Source organism: Panulirus ornatus, chromosome 34 (genome assembly GCF_036320965.1).
Source record: "Panulirus ornatus isolate Po-2019 chromosome 34, ASM3632096v1, whole genome shotgun sequence".
Classification (NCBI taxonomy): domain Eukaryota; kingdom Metazoa; phylum Arthropoda; class Malacostraca; order Decapoda; family Palinuridae; genus Panulirus; species Panulirus ornatus.
Window position 1 is genome coordinate 7,910,225 of NC_092257.1, and position 15,600 is coordinate 7,925,824.

Here is a 15,600-nt window from a genome sequence, read left to right on the forward strand (position 1 = left end):
TGCTCGTTGTAAACTCTCGTACATGACAGTATCAATATCTGCATGTTGATAGGGTCGTTTGCATGCGACATTTATGTAAAGTTTATTAGATTGTGAACTAATCTGAACACACAAGTGTTCAATAGCAGCAGATATTTTAGTCTGAATTTCAGCGAGTTTAGTTATGATATTACATACACCGTAGTTCAGCTTCCTCGACCGTCTCTGTCCTATACAAACAACTGAAAATCCGGCATATTGTACTCACTAATGAAATAGATTTCTAATTTTTGTCTTCAGACTTTCCTTGTTAATCGAATGTCATCAACGTGTTTACCAAGCAATGAAAGTCGGCAATATTATTGCGGATTGATCCTGTATACATATAGAGGCCATTTGATTTCTTCGCATGATTCTCGTACGACATTAGTATTACAATTCGGTGACTGGCTATCCCTAGACTTGCCCATCAGAGAGAGAGAGAGAGAGAGAGAGAGAGAGAGAGAGAGAGAGAGAGACAGACAGACAGACAGACAGACATACAGAGAGAGAGAGAGAGAGAGAGAGAGAGAGAGAGAGAGAGATTCTAAACCTGCTGATACTCATTGTCTTGCTTACATGTGATGAAGTAATCTTTGCCTCTTCATCCCAGCTATCATGGGTGTAGTTGGGGAATAACTAACCTTTACATGTGTGGGTGTGAGTCCTGGTCCTGCGGCAGGCGTAGGCGACGGCGAGGCAGACGGCGAGAAACACCAGGATACAGGCAAGGAGCACCGCCACCAGCACGTGGGGGTCCAGGTACCATGGGGTCTGGCTCACCCCGTCGTGGGATATCATCTCAGGTGACAACGTTGCTGGGGAGGACCAGACTCTTCTTAGTAACGCTTGAGGCCAGACCACCTCGCTATGGTCTGTGTGGTCTGTGTGTTTATGTTTCTAAATATGGTTAGAAACGGTGAAGATCAACGCTGTGGTGCGTATGACTGTCAGCCATAATGACGTGGTGCCTCTCCGTCATGCATCAAGCTAAGGTTCACAAGATAGCTACAGTGTAGTGATGAACTAACACTGGACTGTCACGCACTACGTATCTTGATACTGAAAGTCTGGCCTTTTATATCTGCTCTTTCATTATCTTTCCAGATAGCAGCCAAGGTATCCTGGCAGTATTACATGTGTGTATATCAATTAACTTATGGTTATCGAGAGAGAGAGAGAGAGAGAGAGAGAGAGAGAGAGAGAGAGAGAGAGAGAGAGAGAGAGAGAGAGAGAGAGAGAGAGAGCTGAAAGGAAAAAGAAAATGACTTGTAACACCAGCATTCACGTCATCCTCGGTAGAATCATCTTCCCTTCACTCTCGACAAACGTATGCTCAACCTGGACATCACTGCATTTGACCCGATCCCTACAAGATACGTCCAAGGCCAGGGTTAGGTGGCGGATTGTTGACAGAAATAAAAGAAAATCAATATAAAAGAAAATGAATATGAGAGAAAAAAAAAAAAAACATGTTTCCCCCCCCCTACGGAGGGAGACAATCACAGAGAAGACGTGTTAGGAATTAGCCTGTAAACCTCAAAGCAGTAGAGCACCATGAGAAGACATTAAGTGAATGACTCAGGGTTACAGTAAGACGAATTGCACATGAGACAAATGATAGGGAGAGAGGAACCAGTAAAGCTGAAGAACGAGAAGGATAGGAGAGTGGAAGTATGAAGTAGTCTGGTGTACCTCCTATGTGGGTAAGGGTGGTGAACGGGTAGGTGGCCACGGATGAACCAGCCGAATTGTGGGCGGTCATCCTGAGGGTGTAGCGGTGGCCCGGCTTCAGGTCCAGCACAACGAACTCACTCGTGTTGTCCCACCGCACATGGTTAGATACCAGCGTCCATGACGACAGCCTCCGCTCCTGTATGAGGATGGAATAACAGTAAGGTGTTACCAGTGGCAGTAATCATCCCTGAAAGATTTTGGGGAAATTATGTGAAGTTGCCCTTGACATATCTAATGCTTTTGACAGTTTGTGGCATCCCTCCCTCACTTTACTCCTTCATATCTAGCTTCCTCTCTGGCCGATCTATCTCTGTGGTTGTTAATGGATCAGCCTTCCCCTATTTCTCAACAACAGTGGTGTCCCTCAAGGTTCTGTCCTGTCACCCACAATTTTTCTCCTTTTTTTCATCGATTTCCTCTCCCCTACAAATAATCCAGTGCGCTCATGTGCTAATGAATCAACGCTACATTTATCTACATCCTCAGTTCTGCTCCATCTTCTCTCACTCGACCTACATCTCGTCTTGACACAGCTTCCGCGGTAAACTCAGTCTTGGAAAAGGCTATCTCAGTGGGGCAGACAAAATCTTGTTAAATCTAATGCCTCCAAGACCCAATTTCTACTTATCACTCTCGCGTAAACTCTCCTTTCACTCAGCGAACATACTTGGTATTACTGTAAAATCCACTCTTTCTTGGAAACCCCACAGTACAGGAATAGCTAATTCCCCCTCTAAGATCTGAGTGTCCTGTTAGATGTCAAACTTCTCTTCTGAACAGTTGCTCCGTTTATAGAAAGGATTTATTCGTCCTTGTACGGAGTACTGCTTTCACATCAGGCATGGTTTTAGCTCTGTATCCTTACCTGAGTCGAAAGCGATCCGTCCTATAATCTGTCCCTGGCTAGCTTCCAAATTTGACCCCCTTCCCCTACGCTGCAATGCTGGTTCACTTTCCCTCTTCTATAGGTATTACTTTGGTTTTTGCTCCCGAGAAATGGCTGTTTGTGTGCCCACACCACTAGCTAGACCACGCAATACTCGGTAAGCTGCTGTGTCATATGACTATTGTGTGGCTATCAGCAACTCAAGGGTAGGCCGTTTTAATAACTGCTTCTTTCCCAACACGTCGAAGCTTTCGAACTATCTACCTTCTCATGTCTTTCTCAATAACTATGACCTGGAACATTTCAAAAGACAGGTTTTTTACTTTCTCCAAAATTCGTAAATACTTTCCCATGTCTTTTCTCATTCCGTTTTATAATTTTCTCTATATTTCTATTAAGGCCCAGCCTTGATGTCGACTGTCGTCCGTGACTGGAGCCTCCAATATAAAGCAAAAACGAGTAGCAATAACGTGCCATCAGTAAACAGTAAAGTGCCTTCAGTAGCAGTAAGGTGCCACACGTAGCAGTAAGGTGTCAAAGGTAGCAGTAAGGTGCCGCAGGTAGCAGGAAGGTGCCTCCAGTAGCAGTAAGGTGCCGCAGGTAGCAGTAAGGTGCCACTCACTGGTAGCAGGAAGGTGCCGCAGGTAGCAGTAAGTTGCCACAGGTAGCAGTAAGGTGCCGCAGGTAGCAGGAAGGTGCCTCCAGTAGCAGTAAGGTGCCGCAGGTAGCAGTAAGGTGCCACTCACTGGTAGCAGTAAGGTGCCACTGGTAGCAGTAAGGTGCCACAGGTAGCAGTAAGTTGCCACAGGTAGCAGTAAGGTGTCACAGGTAGCAGTAAGGTGCCACAGGTAGCAGGAAGGTGCCTCAGGTAGCAGTAAGGTGCCACTGGCAGCAGTAAGGTGCCACTGGTAGCAATATGGTGCCACAAGTAGCAGTAAAGTAGTAACAGCAGCGTTAAGGTACCATCAGTTGGGTCTTCCAAGTACTCCCAGCTCCAGGTGGACAAGCTGTATGTCTCAGATGGCTCACCGCCTCGAGTCCTAGGGAGTCCTAGGGGTGTGTGCTTCCGAGCCAACAACAATCCTTTCTTGCCTATTTCACCTAGGCATGCTTGGTTAGCCCATTCCTATGGTAGAAGACCATTCTAACCCCTCCAACCACCGCCCCATTGCTCTCATTTCGGCTATCTCCAAAGTATTTGAAACTCTCAAAGTTCACTTTTCAAACGCTTAGAATTTCATACCCTTCTATTTCATCTCCAGTGTGGACCTTGCAGTGTGACTCATCACCGGTCCTCCTCACTCAGGAATCTTGATAAAAGTTTTGACGCAGCCATCGACACCTCCAGTGCATTAGACAAGGTGTGGCATAAGTCTGTGCTTTCTAACTCCCATCCTCTGGATTCACTGCTTCTCTCTGCTCTGTAATGCATAGTTTCCTCTCTGGCTGATTCATTGTTGTTGTTACTGATGGAAGGACTATGTGGTGTCCTGCGAGTTGATCCATCAGTGTCCTGATGGATCCACTTTACATACCTCAATTCTCTTTTCCCCTCCTCGCTTTTGATACTCGTTCTCTCTCTCGTACTAAACATATTTCTTCTCTTAATTCGGATCTGTGTAGCTCATCAGTGGGGAAACAATAACTTGTAAAATTTCATAGTGCAGAAATACAACTTTTCCTTATCTCTCTATGTAAGGATCATTCGTTTCACAGTATTCACTTTGGAAACACCACAGCTAAACCTAGTTATAAACATATTGGGCATAATCATATCTTCCAGCCTGTCCTGGACGCCCTACATCATCAACGTCACAGTTTGCTTCCCAACAGCTGGGAGTGTTGCACAGGTGCCGTAATTATTTTCCTCGTGAGCAGCTGTTTCAAATCTACAGCAGTTTTATTCGCCCAAGTTTAGAGTTCACTTCACATATCAGGGATGGTACATCCATCCCTTCTCTATTAATCAGAGAAGAATCAAAAGCCTTCTTTCTCGTTCATTCCTTTGGCGTCACCGCTCTCCAACCTTCCCTTTCCATACCCCACGATGTTGTTGCTCTCTATATTCATCAGGTATTATCTTGGCCATTATTCTCATGAGCGGTTGGCGTGTGTCTCCGTCGAGAAGGCTTGAGCCCGAGGCTTGATTTTGGCTGCTACTTCCCACAGTTTCTTGGTGGAGATCGACCACTAGCGTACTGGCTGTCATGATACCTCCTTCTTGCCTCGACCAGCTAAGCTGTGGAGTTTTCCTCCTCCTCTTGTCTTCATAGAACCTTTCGTTCTGTAAGAGTCAAATCTGCCAACACGATTAATTTCTGTCTCTTTTCCTTTACTTGTTTGTTCGTGCCATATCGGCCACTATTGAGAGAAATGCGTTAGCAATTGTTACCAATAGTAACGAGGTGCCACCAGTGGCAGTAAAGGAACACCAGCAACAGTAAAGTGCTATGTGTAGCGGTAAAGCACCACCAGTTGCAGTAACGTGTCGTCAGTAGAAATAGGACGCTGACATTAGCGTTGATCCCATCCCCATTCACCTCTCGCTTCACTCATGAGGAACTTGTTTTGTTCTTTACCCAAGTCTTCCTGATCACATAACTCGACAACATGTTTTGCATTTGATTCTACAAGGAAAACCCCATTTTCCCCCCACCCAATTACACCCAATTACAATGATAATGATAATGATAGTAACAATAATGATGATGATGATAATAATAATAATAATAATAATAATAATAATAATAATAATAATAATAATAATAATAAGTTTGAATGGAGAAAAACTGGAGGAAGTAGTTTTTTAGTTATCTGGGAGTGGATCTGGCAGCGGATGGAACGATGGAAGCGGAAGTGAACCATAGGGTGGGGGAGGGGGCGAAAATTCTGGGAACCTTGAAGAATGTTTGGAAGTCGAGAGCATTATCTCGGAAAGCAAAAATGGGTATGTTTGAAGGAATAGTGGTTCCAACAATGTTGTATGGTTGCGAGGCGTGGGCTATGGATAGAATTGTGCGCAGGAGGGTGGATGTGCTGGAAATGAGATGTTTGAGGACAATGTGTGTGTGAGGTGGTTTGATCGAGTAAGTAATGTAAGGGTAAGAGAGATGTGTGGAAATAAAAAGAGTGTGGTTGAGAGAGCAGAAGAGGGTGTTTTGGAATGGTTTGGTCACGTAGAGAGAATGAGTGGGGAAAGTTTGACCAAGAGGATATATGTGTCAGAGGTGGAGGGAACGAGAAGTGGGAGACCAAATTGGAGGTGGAAAGATGGAGTGAAAAAGATTTTGAGTGATCGGGGCCTGAACATGCAGGAGGGTGAAAGGCGTGCAAGGAATAGAGTGAATTGGAACGATGTGGTATACCGGGGTCGACGTGCTGTCAATGGATTGAACCAGGGCATGTGAAGCGTCTGGGGTAAACCATGGAAAGCTGTGTGGGGCCTGGATGTGGAAAGGGAGCTGTGGTTTCGGTGCATTATTACATGACAGCTAGAGACTGAGTGTGAACGAATGGTGCCTTTGGTGTATTTTCCTAGCGCTACCTCGCACACATGAGGGGGGAGGGGGTTGTTATTCCATGTGTGGCGAGGTGGCGATGGGAACAAATAAAGGCAGACAGTATGAAGTATGTACATGTGTATATATGTATATGTCTGTGTGTGTATATATATGTGTACATTGAGATGTATAGGTATATATATTTGCGTGTGTGGACGTGTATGTATATACATGTGTATGTGGGCGGGTTGGGCCATCCTTTCGTCTGTTTCCTTGCGCTACCTCGCTAACGCGGGAGACAGCGGAAAAAAATAATAATAATAATAGTAATAATGATAATGATTAATAATGATAATGATAATAATAATAATAATAATAATAATAATAATAATAATAATAATAACAATGATAATAATAATAATAATAATAACTGATAATGACAACAATAATAGTAATGATAATAATAATGATAATAATGACAATAATAATGATAATGATTATCATAATCATAATCATAATAAAGATTCAGTATTCAGTTATTGGACCCTTATAGTGCAGGGACTTCTTACTACACAGGTCAGATGAGCCTGCTGGTAGCTAGACATGCACCTTAAAAGCTTAAGTTTCATAGGACGTACAGTATGGTGCCCCAGGGGCAGTCCACGGTTGGATCAAGGATAAAGACATTACATATGTATTCCACAGTTACAGGAAAACTGCATTTACGTCCATCCATTTCTGCGTAAATAACGGCTAATCCTCGATGTCTGGCTTGCTGCGCCTTTTTGTTGATAATGGATTGGCAGTAGTTTCCAGCACGTCAGAAGTGGCTGAGCTTTAGGATTCATGTCAATCATTGTCTGCATCCCGTTGCGTCGACAGGAGCCTGGATTTTTGGATGTCTGATTTCGATTCTATCAATTCGGTAAAATGTTGATGACATATCTGCTGGCCCAGCTCTGGGAGAGAGGTTAAGAGCTTGAGCCCAGTGAGGTGCTCGGTTACTATGGAACCGAGGTGTAGGATTGGACATGACGTACCCTCTCATGTCTTTCCGAGTAACTACGACCTGGTACATTTCAAAACACAGGATTTTCACTTCCTCAGAAAGTCGTAAATACTTTGCCTCGTCTTCTCTTTGTCCGTTTTATATTTGTCTCTATATTATCCCTGGGGATAGGGGAGAAAGAATACTTCCCACGTATTCCCTGCGTGTCGTAGAAGGCGACTAAAAGGGAAGGGAACGGGGGGGCTGGAAATCCTCCCCTCTCGTTTTTTTTTTTTTCAAAAGAAGGAACAGAGAAGGGGGCCAGGTGAGGATATTCCCTCAAAGGCCTAGTCCTCTGTTCTTAACGCTACCTCGCTATCGCGGGAAATGGCGAATAGTATGAAAAAAAAAAAATATTTTAATTATGGCCCGGCCTTGATGTGGACGTCTGTCCGTGACTGGAGCCTTCAACGTAGCGAAAAGAAAAAGGTTGCGGGTCTTTTCCGGAAAGGAGGTTCATGGTTACTTTGGGGCTGAGCTTCAATGTCATTTTGGAACAGAGATGCAGGAGTGCTGTGGTGAGTGGCGCTGCTAGACAGTAAGGTTAGATAACTGGCACCATTAAGCACATTTGAAGTAGAGAAGGGTGAACGATAACGTAGATCAGATTGACTGAAGGGGTATCAATGGAGGTGTCTTTCGTGGCGTCATTTCGGTAAAGGGCGTTGGGGATATTGTTCATTTCGGCCTCCAGTGCAACCATTGTCATATTTTGAGCGCTTGTGTTGCACTGACAAATGTCTTATTTGCATCTGTATTCCTTTTGCATGCTTGGATGTATTTTCGTAAGGTGAGATGCTTGGTATCTGTTCGACATATCCAGTCCAATAAAAACTCCTTCATATGGCAAACAGGGCAATGCCAAGAATCACTTGATACAGACCTTAATGGGTTTGATTCTGACGAAGCTTGGACGAATTCTGGCCAGTGGTGGCAGAAGCAGGAGTCATACTGGACGTGTACGCCATTCATATTTACCCAAAGCACAACAATATCTTGAGACATGTCCAGTGCCCCAGGACCTCTAGTGGGAGAGATGAAGATCCTTCATCCTCCAGAATCAACAGGTGGATAGAATTCAATGATGAAATAATGGAAAGCTCATAATGAAGTACTCTCATGGTAGTTCCTCTTTGACCCACTCACGGTCTTGTTCCACGGGCTATCGTTCAGTGAAGACGTTTGTAATGATATCCTGACAAGTCCGCGAAATGTAGACAAACCTGGTCGACGAGGACGGTACCTTGATAAGTTCTACAACAGGGCGGAGACGGAATGCCTTGGTGGCTGTGCCAGGCTGGCGATTTTAGTGTCAATCGACGGATTGCCCGGAAATGTCAGGTTCGCGTATTCCTCTCGAGAAGTGAAGTCAGGAGCAGTGATACGAGACTTTTGAAGAAGGTCAGCAGGAGAAACCATATATGAATCTTGTCGTTGCTGCTTCCCAGGAATGGGTCATCCCAATTAGAGAGAAGGTACCAAAGTCGGAGATGAGGAGGGGACCCAGAGGTAGAGACACTGTCTTCTTAACTACCCAAAATAAGGTCTTGTTGTTGCCTTAACACCAGGTGGGCCGACGAGGACCCATAGAAATTGCCGATTCGGGCTGACAGATCACCTGAAGAGCTCTTGAGTTGCCTTTTTTTCTGTTCTAGACACCTACACCTTCAATGAGACTTAACCAATCACTGGAACATCTTTCTCCATGGTCAGGACTGAATATATCTGATATACCTACTGACGTATTTGGTATTAGCAACCCTGACGTTGGTAGAAGTGACGCTTGTACTCCTGGTTACTGGCATGACTGGCATCCCCGATACATGTTGCACCAGCGTTGACAATCGTGGCTAATAGCCTTTGCGTTGTCACCACGGCACTGGTATCACTAGTATTTGCAGTGCTGGTAACACTGGTAATGACGCGTCTGGTAGCACAAGGTAGCACCTCCTGGTATTGATGTCACTGGTATCCTGTTACTGGTGGCGATGATATATAGTCCCACTCTCTGCCTCCATGCTCCCGTGTGAGGATGCACTAACACAGCAGTCGCGCAGTAGGCTTATCTGTGACGGCAAAATCACTTCAGTGAATATGGGAGTTCCTGATTGGCCTGAGGGCATAACCCTGTCTCTGGCCTGCAGTAATGGACCAATGATCCATCATTTTCACTTCAAAAATTTGGCTAAGTCCAAGAGTCTTTCCCATTCACTGCAGAGGTCCTGACACCTCCTCACATCCTGTGCTCACCTCCCTGCTGGGCTATTGTTCTCAGAAATAAACGAAAACACTGAAAGTTCTCAGCGCCAGTTGTTGCTAATGATAGTAAAGATGATGATAGTAACATTCATAATAATCCTACCATTTCTACTACACCTTCTGTTATGATTACTACTACTACTCATGCAAGTAACGATCACATTGATAAAACTGATAACAATAATCGAAATGATAATGATAACATTAGTAGTAGTAGCAGTATTAGTAGCAATAATACTAAAACTAATATTAATAATGATACTATTACTGATAATGATAATGATGATAATAATGATGATAATGATAATAATAATAATGATAATTATAATAATAATGATAATAATGATAATAATGATAATGATAACAATAGATAACAATAATTATATATTTTTTGTTTTTGCTCGCAGTTTCCCGCTTAAGGTACAGATGAACGTAGGCCCCATTTTCCTTAATTCGCTCCCTTACCTACCATGTATCATGCACCGAAATTAGAGCCATTTAACCCACAGCCGAACCCTGACTACTTCATATATTCTGGTTCAGCCTATTACTCTTATTCTCTATCCGATATGCGTCTTTCAACCTCCTCGATATTCAAACCACAACAATCCAGAGCTTCTTTCACTCCATCCTTTCATCTTCTTTTGGTCTCCCGGTTCCCTTACTCCCAACACTTCTCATACATAGAACCTTATAGTCAGTCTTTCTTCGCTCATCCTATCCATAAGTCCAAACCATTCCAATATACCTAGATCAGTTTCTCAGGCACACTACTCTTACCACCACACCTTATTCGTGCACAACTCGTGTCTCAAATCCAGTTCTAATGCTAAGATGGGAAGACGTTCAGCAACACATAAACAGGAGATGAAGCTATATTATCATCAGTAGATGAAAGGTAAGTAATAAAACAGCAGATCCAGGTAAGTTTCATACGAGGATGAAGTCGGAAAATGTGTTGTTCCTGAGCGAATGCATCGCTTCAGCCAATGTTACCGGAGCTTTACATGCGGCCATCATGGTATAGCCCTTGACTGCTCCTCTCAATAAATCCTTTTCTACGGGAAAGTTCCACTGGAATGGAACGTTCATATTAGAAAAAGTAATAAATCACTACCTAGAAATTATCGTCCAACTAGCTACTTAATATTACGAGTCTCAGGATATTTGTTATTTGACAAAATCGCTCAAGTGGGACAATTTGCTTGTTATCTCTTTTGATGTAATCAACGTGTATGATGAAAGTACTGCAGTTGATGTCATCAGTTTAGATTATCAAAACACTTTTGACAATGTTCCTCATAAAAGAATATTATCCATATGTCACATGGTATAGATGTGATTGTATTTCAGTGGTTAGGAAACTGGTTGACTGGCCGTGAGCAAAGGCCTCCAAAACCCAAGTTTCTACCCACCACTCTATCAAAAACTCCTCACAACTCTCATCTCACCTGTGATGGTTCTCTAATTACACCACTTTATTCAATGAACATAATTGGTATTACTCTTCCTTGGAAACCCCACATTACAGGAATAGCTAAGTCTGCCTCTAACAACCTGAGTGTCCTGTTTAGATGTCGAAACTTCTTTTCTGACAGTTGCTCCGTTTACACAAGGGACTGATTCGTCCTTGTATGGAGTACTGCTCTCACATTTAGGATGGTTCTAGCTCTGTATCCTTACTTGAAAGAGTTGCGTCGAAAGTAGTCCGACTTATAAACTGTCCCAGGCTAACTTCGGAATTTGACCCTCTTACCCTGCGACGCAATGTTGGTTCACTTTTATAGGTATTACTTTGGTTTTTGCTCCCGAGAGCTAGCTGCTTGTGAATCCTCGCCACTAGCTAGACCACGCTGCTGTGTCACATGATTACTGTGTGGACGCTGGCAACTAAGGGTGGGCCGTTTTGATAACTGTTTCTTTCCCTATGCGTCGAAGCTTTGGAACTCTGCACCTTCTCGTGTCTTTCCCAAAAACTATGACCTAGCACATTATAAAAGACAGGTTTTCCACTGTCTCCTAAATTTGTAAATACTTTCCCTTGTCTCTTCTTTTTCCTTTTCAATATCCCCTTTATATTTCATAGGCTTCTCTATACTTCACTTAAGGCTCGGCCTTGATGTGGACCTTTGACCCTGACTGGTGCCTCCAACATAGAAAATAGTTAATGTACTGTCGATATACTGAACCAGGTCATGAAAAGCGTCCGGGGTAAACCATGGAAAGGTCTATGGGGCCTTGATGTGGATAGGGAACTGTGGTTTCGGTGCATTACACATGACACAAAGAAAGTGGATGCGAGCTGATGTGGCCTTTCTTCGTCAATTCTTGTCGCTACTTCGTTAATGTGAGACACAGCAGACAGGTATGCAATATAATCATGAGTATCATATTATTACTAATGAAAATAGTGATAATATAATCATGATGATAATGATACTAATGATATCAAATGATAATCATAATAATAATAATGATAATAATGATGGTAATAATAGTAATAATGATTATATTAATAATAATGATAATAGTAATAATAATAATAATAATGATAATAATAATGATGATGATGATGATAATAATAATAATAATGATAATAATAATAATAATAATAATAATAATAATAATAATAGTAATAATAATAATAGTGATAATGATAGTAATAATAATAATAATAATAATAATAATAATAATAATAATAATAATAATAATAATAATAATATTAATAATAATGATGATAATAAGGATAATGATAATAATGATATCAATGATAATGATAATGACAATATTAATGATAATAATGATAATATTTTTTTTTTTTTTTTTTTTTTTTTTTTTTTATACTTTGTCGCTGTCTCCCGCGTTTGCGAGGTAGCTCATAATAATAAGTTACTTTATTATTACTATTAATATTATCATTATTATCATTACTATTATTATTATTACTATTATTATTATTATCATTATTATTACTATTATTATTATTATCATTATTATTATTATTATTATTATTATTATTATTATCATTATTATTATCATTATTATCAATACGGTACAATAAGTGCGGATCATGCATTCCCAATAACCATGTCACCGGCTCATCATTACGAGACACGGAAGGCCAGAAGAAGGCCAGGTGCAGACTGACCTTATATTCAACCACCAGGGAGGTGATGGCACACCCGCCGTCCAACCAGGCTGCCAGGTTCAGCGAGATGGACGTCACGTTGATCCTCAGCAGGGACGACTGGGCCGGCACGACGGGCTCTGTAAAGACACGTAGTTAGCGACCACATACCCTCCCTCCCTCACTCATCAGTCACTGTTAGTGACCACATACCCTCCCTAACTCATCAGTCACTGTTAGTGACCACATACCCTCCCTAACTCATCAGTCACTGTTAGTGACGACATACCCTCCCTCACTCATCAGTCACTGTTAGTGACCACATACCCTCCCTCACTCATCAGTCACTGTTAGTGACGACATACCCTCCCTCCCTAACTCATCAGTCACTGTTAGTGACCACATACCCTCTCTAACTCATCAGTCACTGTTAGTGACCACATACCCTCCCTAACTCATCAGACACTGTTAGTGACCACATACCCTCTCTAACTCATCAGTCACTGTTAGTGACCACATACCCTCCCTAACTCATCAGACACTGTTAGTGACCACATACCCTCCCTAACTCATCAGTCACTGTTAGTGACCACATACCCTCCCTCACTCATCAGTCACTGTTAGTGACCACATACCCTCTCTAACTCATCAGTCACTGTTAGTGACCACATACCCTCCCTAACTCATCAGACACTGTTAGTGACCACATACCCTCCCTCGCTCATCAGTCACTGTTAGTGACCACATACCCTCCCTCCCTCACTCATCAGTCACTGTTAGTGACGACATACCCTCCCTCCCTCACTCATCAGTCACTGTTAGTGACCACATACCCTCCCTCCCTCACTCATCAGTCACTGTTAGTGACCACATAACCTCTCTAACTCATCATTCACTGTTAGTGACCACATAACCTCTCTAACTCATCAGTCACTGTTAGTGACCACATACCCTCTCTAACTCATCAGTCACTGTTAGTGACGACATACCCTCCCTCACTCATCAGTCACTGTTAGTGACGACATACCCTCCCTCCCTCACTCATCAGTCACTGTTAGTGACCACATACCCTCTCTAACTCATCAGTCACTGTTAGTGACGACATACCCTCCCTCACTCATCAGTCACTGTTAGTGACCACATACCCTCACACTCTCATTGTTATTGGACATACACCATCACACGCACATCATTCATTGTTAATGGTCACACACCCTCACACTTTCATCATCCAATATTGGTTGGCATACAACCTCACACGCTCATCTCTCATCATTCATTGTTAATGGCCATACAACCTCACACTTTCACCACCCAATATTGGTTGGCATACATACTCACACGCTTATCATTCATTGTTAATTGCCACACACCCTCACACTTTCATTAGCCAGTATTGTTTGGCATACAACCTCACACGCTCATCTTTCATTGTTGGTGGCCACACTTCCTCACACGCTCATCATTCAGTGTTTGTGGCCTACGCCTTCACTCTCCTGACTTATCATTCGTGGCCACACACCTTCACTCTCTCATGATTCACTGTTAGTGGCAATACACACTCACCCTCTAATGATTCACTGACAGTATCTACAAACCTTACCTACTAAGGATACATTGTTAGTGGTCTCATAACCCTTTGCTTTCAAGATTCACTGACAATGACCACACAGCTATACCCTCATTAGATTCACTGCTAGTTGTCAGATCCCACGTCCTCATCCTCCTGTGATTCATTGCAAGTTGTCACACAGTCCCACCCTTTCATGATTCACAGTTAGTGGCTACACGACAAATCCCCACAATCTGATTAAACATAGTCGTTGATCCAACCTGATTAATGGGCCACATACCAAATCCACACCCATCCATGATTCACTGTCATTGGCCACGCATCCCAATCCACTAACAATTCATTATTAGTCGTATTATGTAGTAATGTAACAGATCCGTACATGCCAGACCCGTACTAGATACACCATTGCTAAACATATAGAGTGAACTCTTGCACATTCACATTCCCCTATTCCTCTTCTTCCTTAGGGAATATCCTCAGCCAGGGGATTTCGCCACCTCGTACTCCTGTGTTCCCTTGTGAGGAATCCCTGAGGCGAGGGTGACATCCACTTGGTATGAAGAGTTAGATCTGTCTTCCTCCATTCCAAGGCACATAGACACATGCTCATCAGTGGCGTGCCGTAGCTCAGTGCTTGGATCACTGCATTTCTCTGTCCATGTAAAAAACTTACCAAAGGGACTGGACCCATACCTGCATATATCTGCGGACGATGCAAGGTCATGAGGGAAGTCAAGAAAGATGAAAATTGCGTCATCTTAAGGGAACGTAGACAAACAACATCCAAGGCTGATCCATACATGGTTGATGAAATCTAACCCTAGTAAGTGTAAAGTAATGAGGATAGGGCACGTAAGAGAGGCCTGAATACGCATATCACCTACCAAAAGAATAAAAAGAAATGAGTTACAGGAGTCTATATGCTATGACTTGAGAGTCAACCTTTATACCTAACCTGTCGCCAGAGTCCTACCTCAGGAGAATAACTGTATACCTAAAGTGTTTGCTGGCAAACATCAGAACTGCATTCAAGAATATGGATAAAGAAACACTGGGCAAAATGTTCTCGTCCAACAATACACCTAAACTAGAATATGCTTCTCATGGCTGTTCACCGCACTTACAGAAGCACAAAGGACTACTGCAGTAGAAAAAGTCCAGAGAAGAAAAATGGTAACTGAATTAAGGGAACCATAAATTTGTCCTTCAAGGTAGAATGAAGAGCAATGGGGTGACTTGATCGCTACCTTTGAGTTGTCAAACTAATTTGATGATGTCAGCAATGTACAGTTCTACGAAAGATGCAAAGACAGAACAGCTAGAGAACGTACTATGAAACCAAGAAAGAGACTTGCTTTTATGATATGACAGAAGTGGATGAATAAACAAAACTGTGAATGTTGATATAAGACATAATCTAAAAAGCTGTATGATGGAAGAGAAAGTTCA

General features: G+C 42.6%; 1 protein-coding gene across 1 annotated transcript in view; it reads right to left on the bottom strand.

Moving 5' to 3' along the window:
• LOC139759811 (cell adhesion molecule Dscam1-like) overlaps nt 1-15,600 on the bottom strand; it is a 167,038-nt gene that overhangs the window by 57,123 nt on the left and 94,315 nt on the right. The window contains exons 20-22 of the mRNA XM_071682291.1: nt 12,597-12,715; nt 1,714-1,891; nt 663-836 (exon numbers count right to left, since the gene is read on the bottom strand). Of these exons, the coding sequence (XP_071538392.1) occupies nt 663-836; nt 1,714-1,891; nt 12,597-12,715 (471 nt within the window). The remainder of the gene's footprint in view (nt 1-662; nt 837-1,713; nt 1,892-12,596; nt 12,716-15,600) is intronic.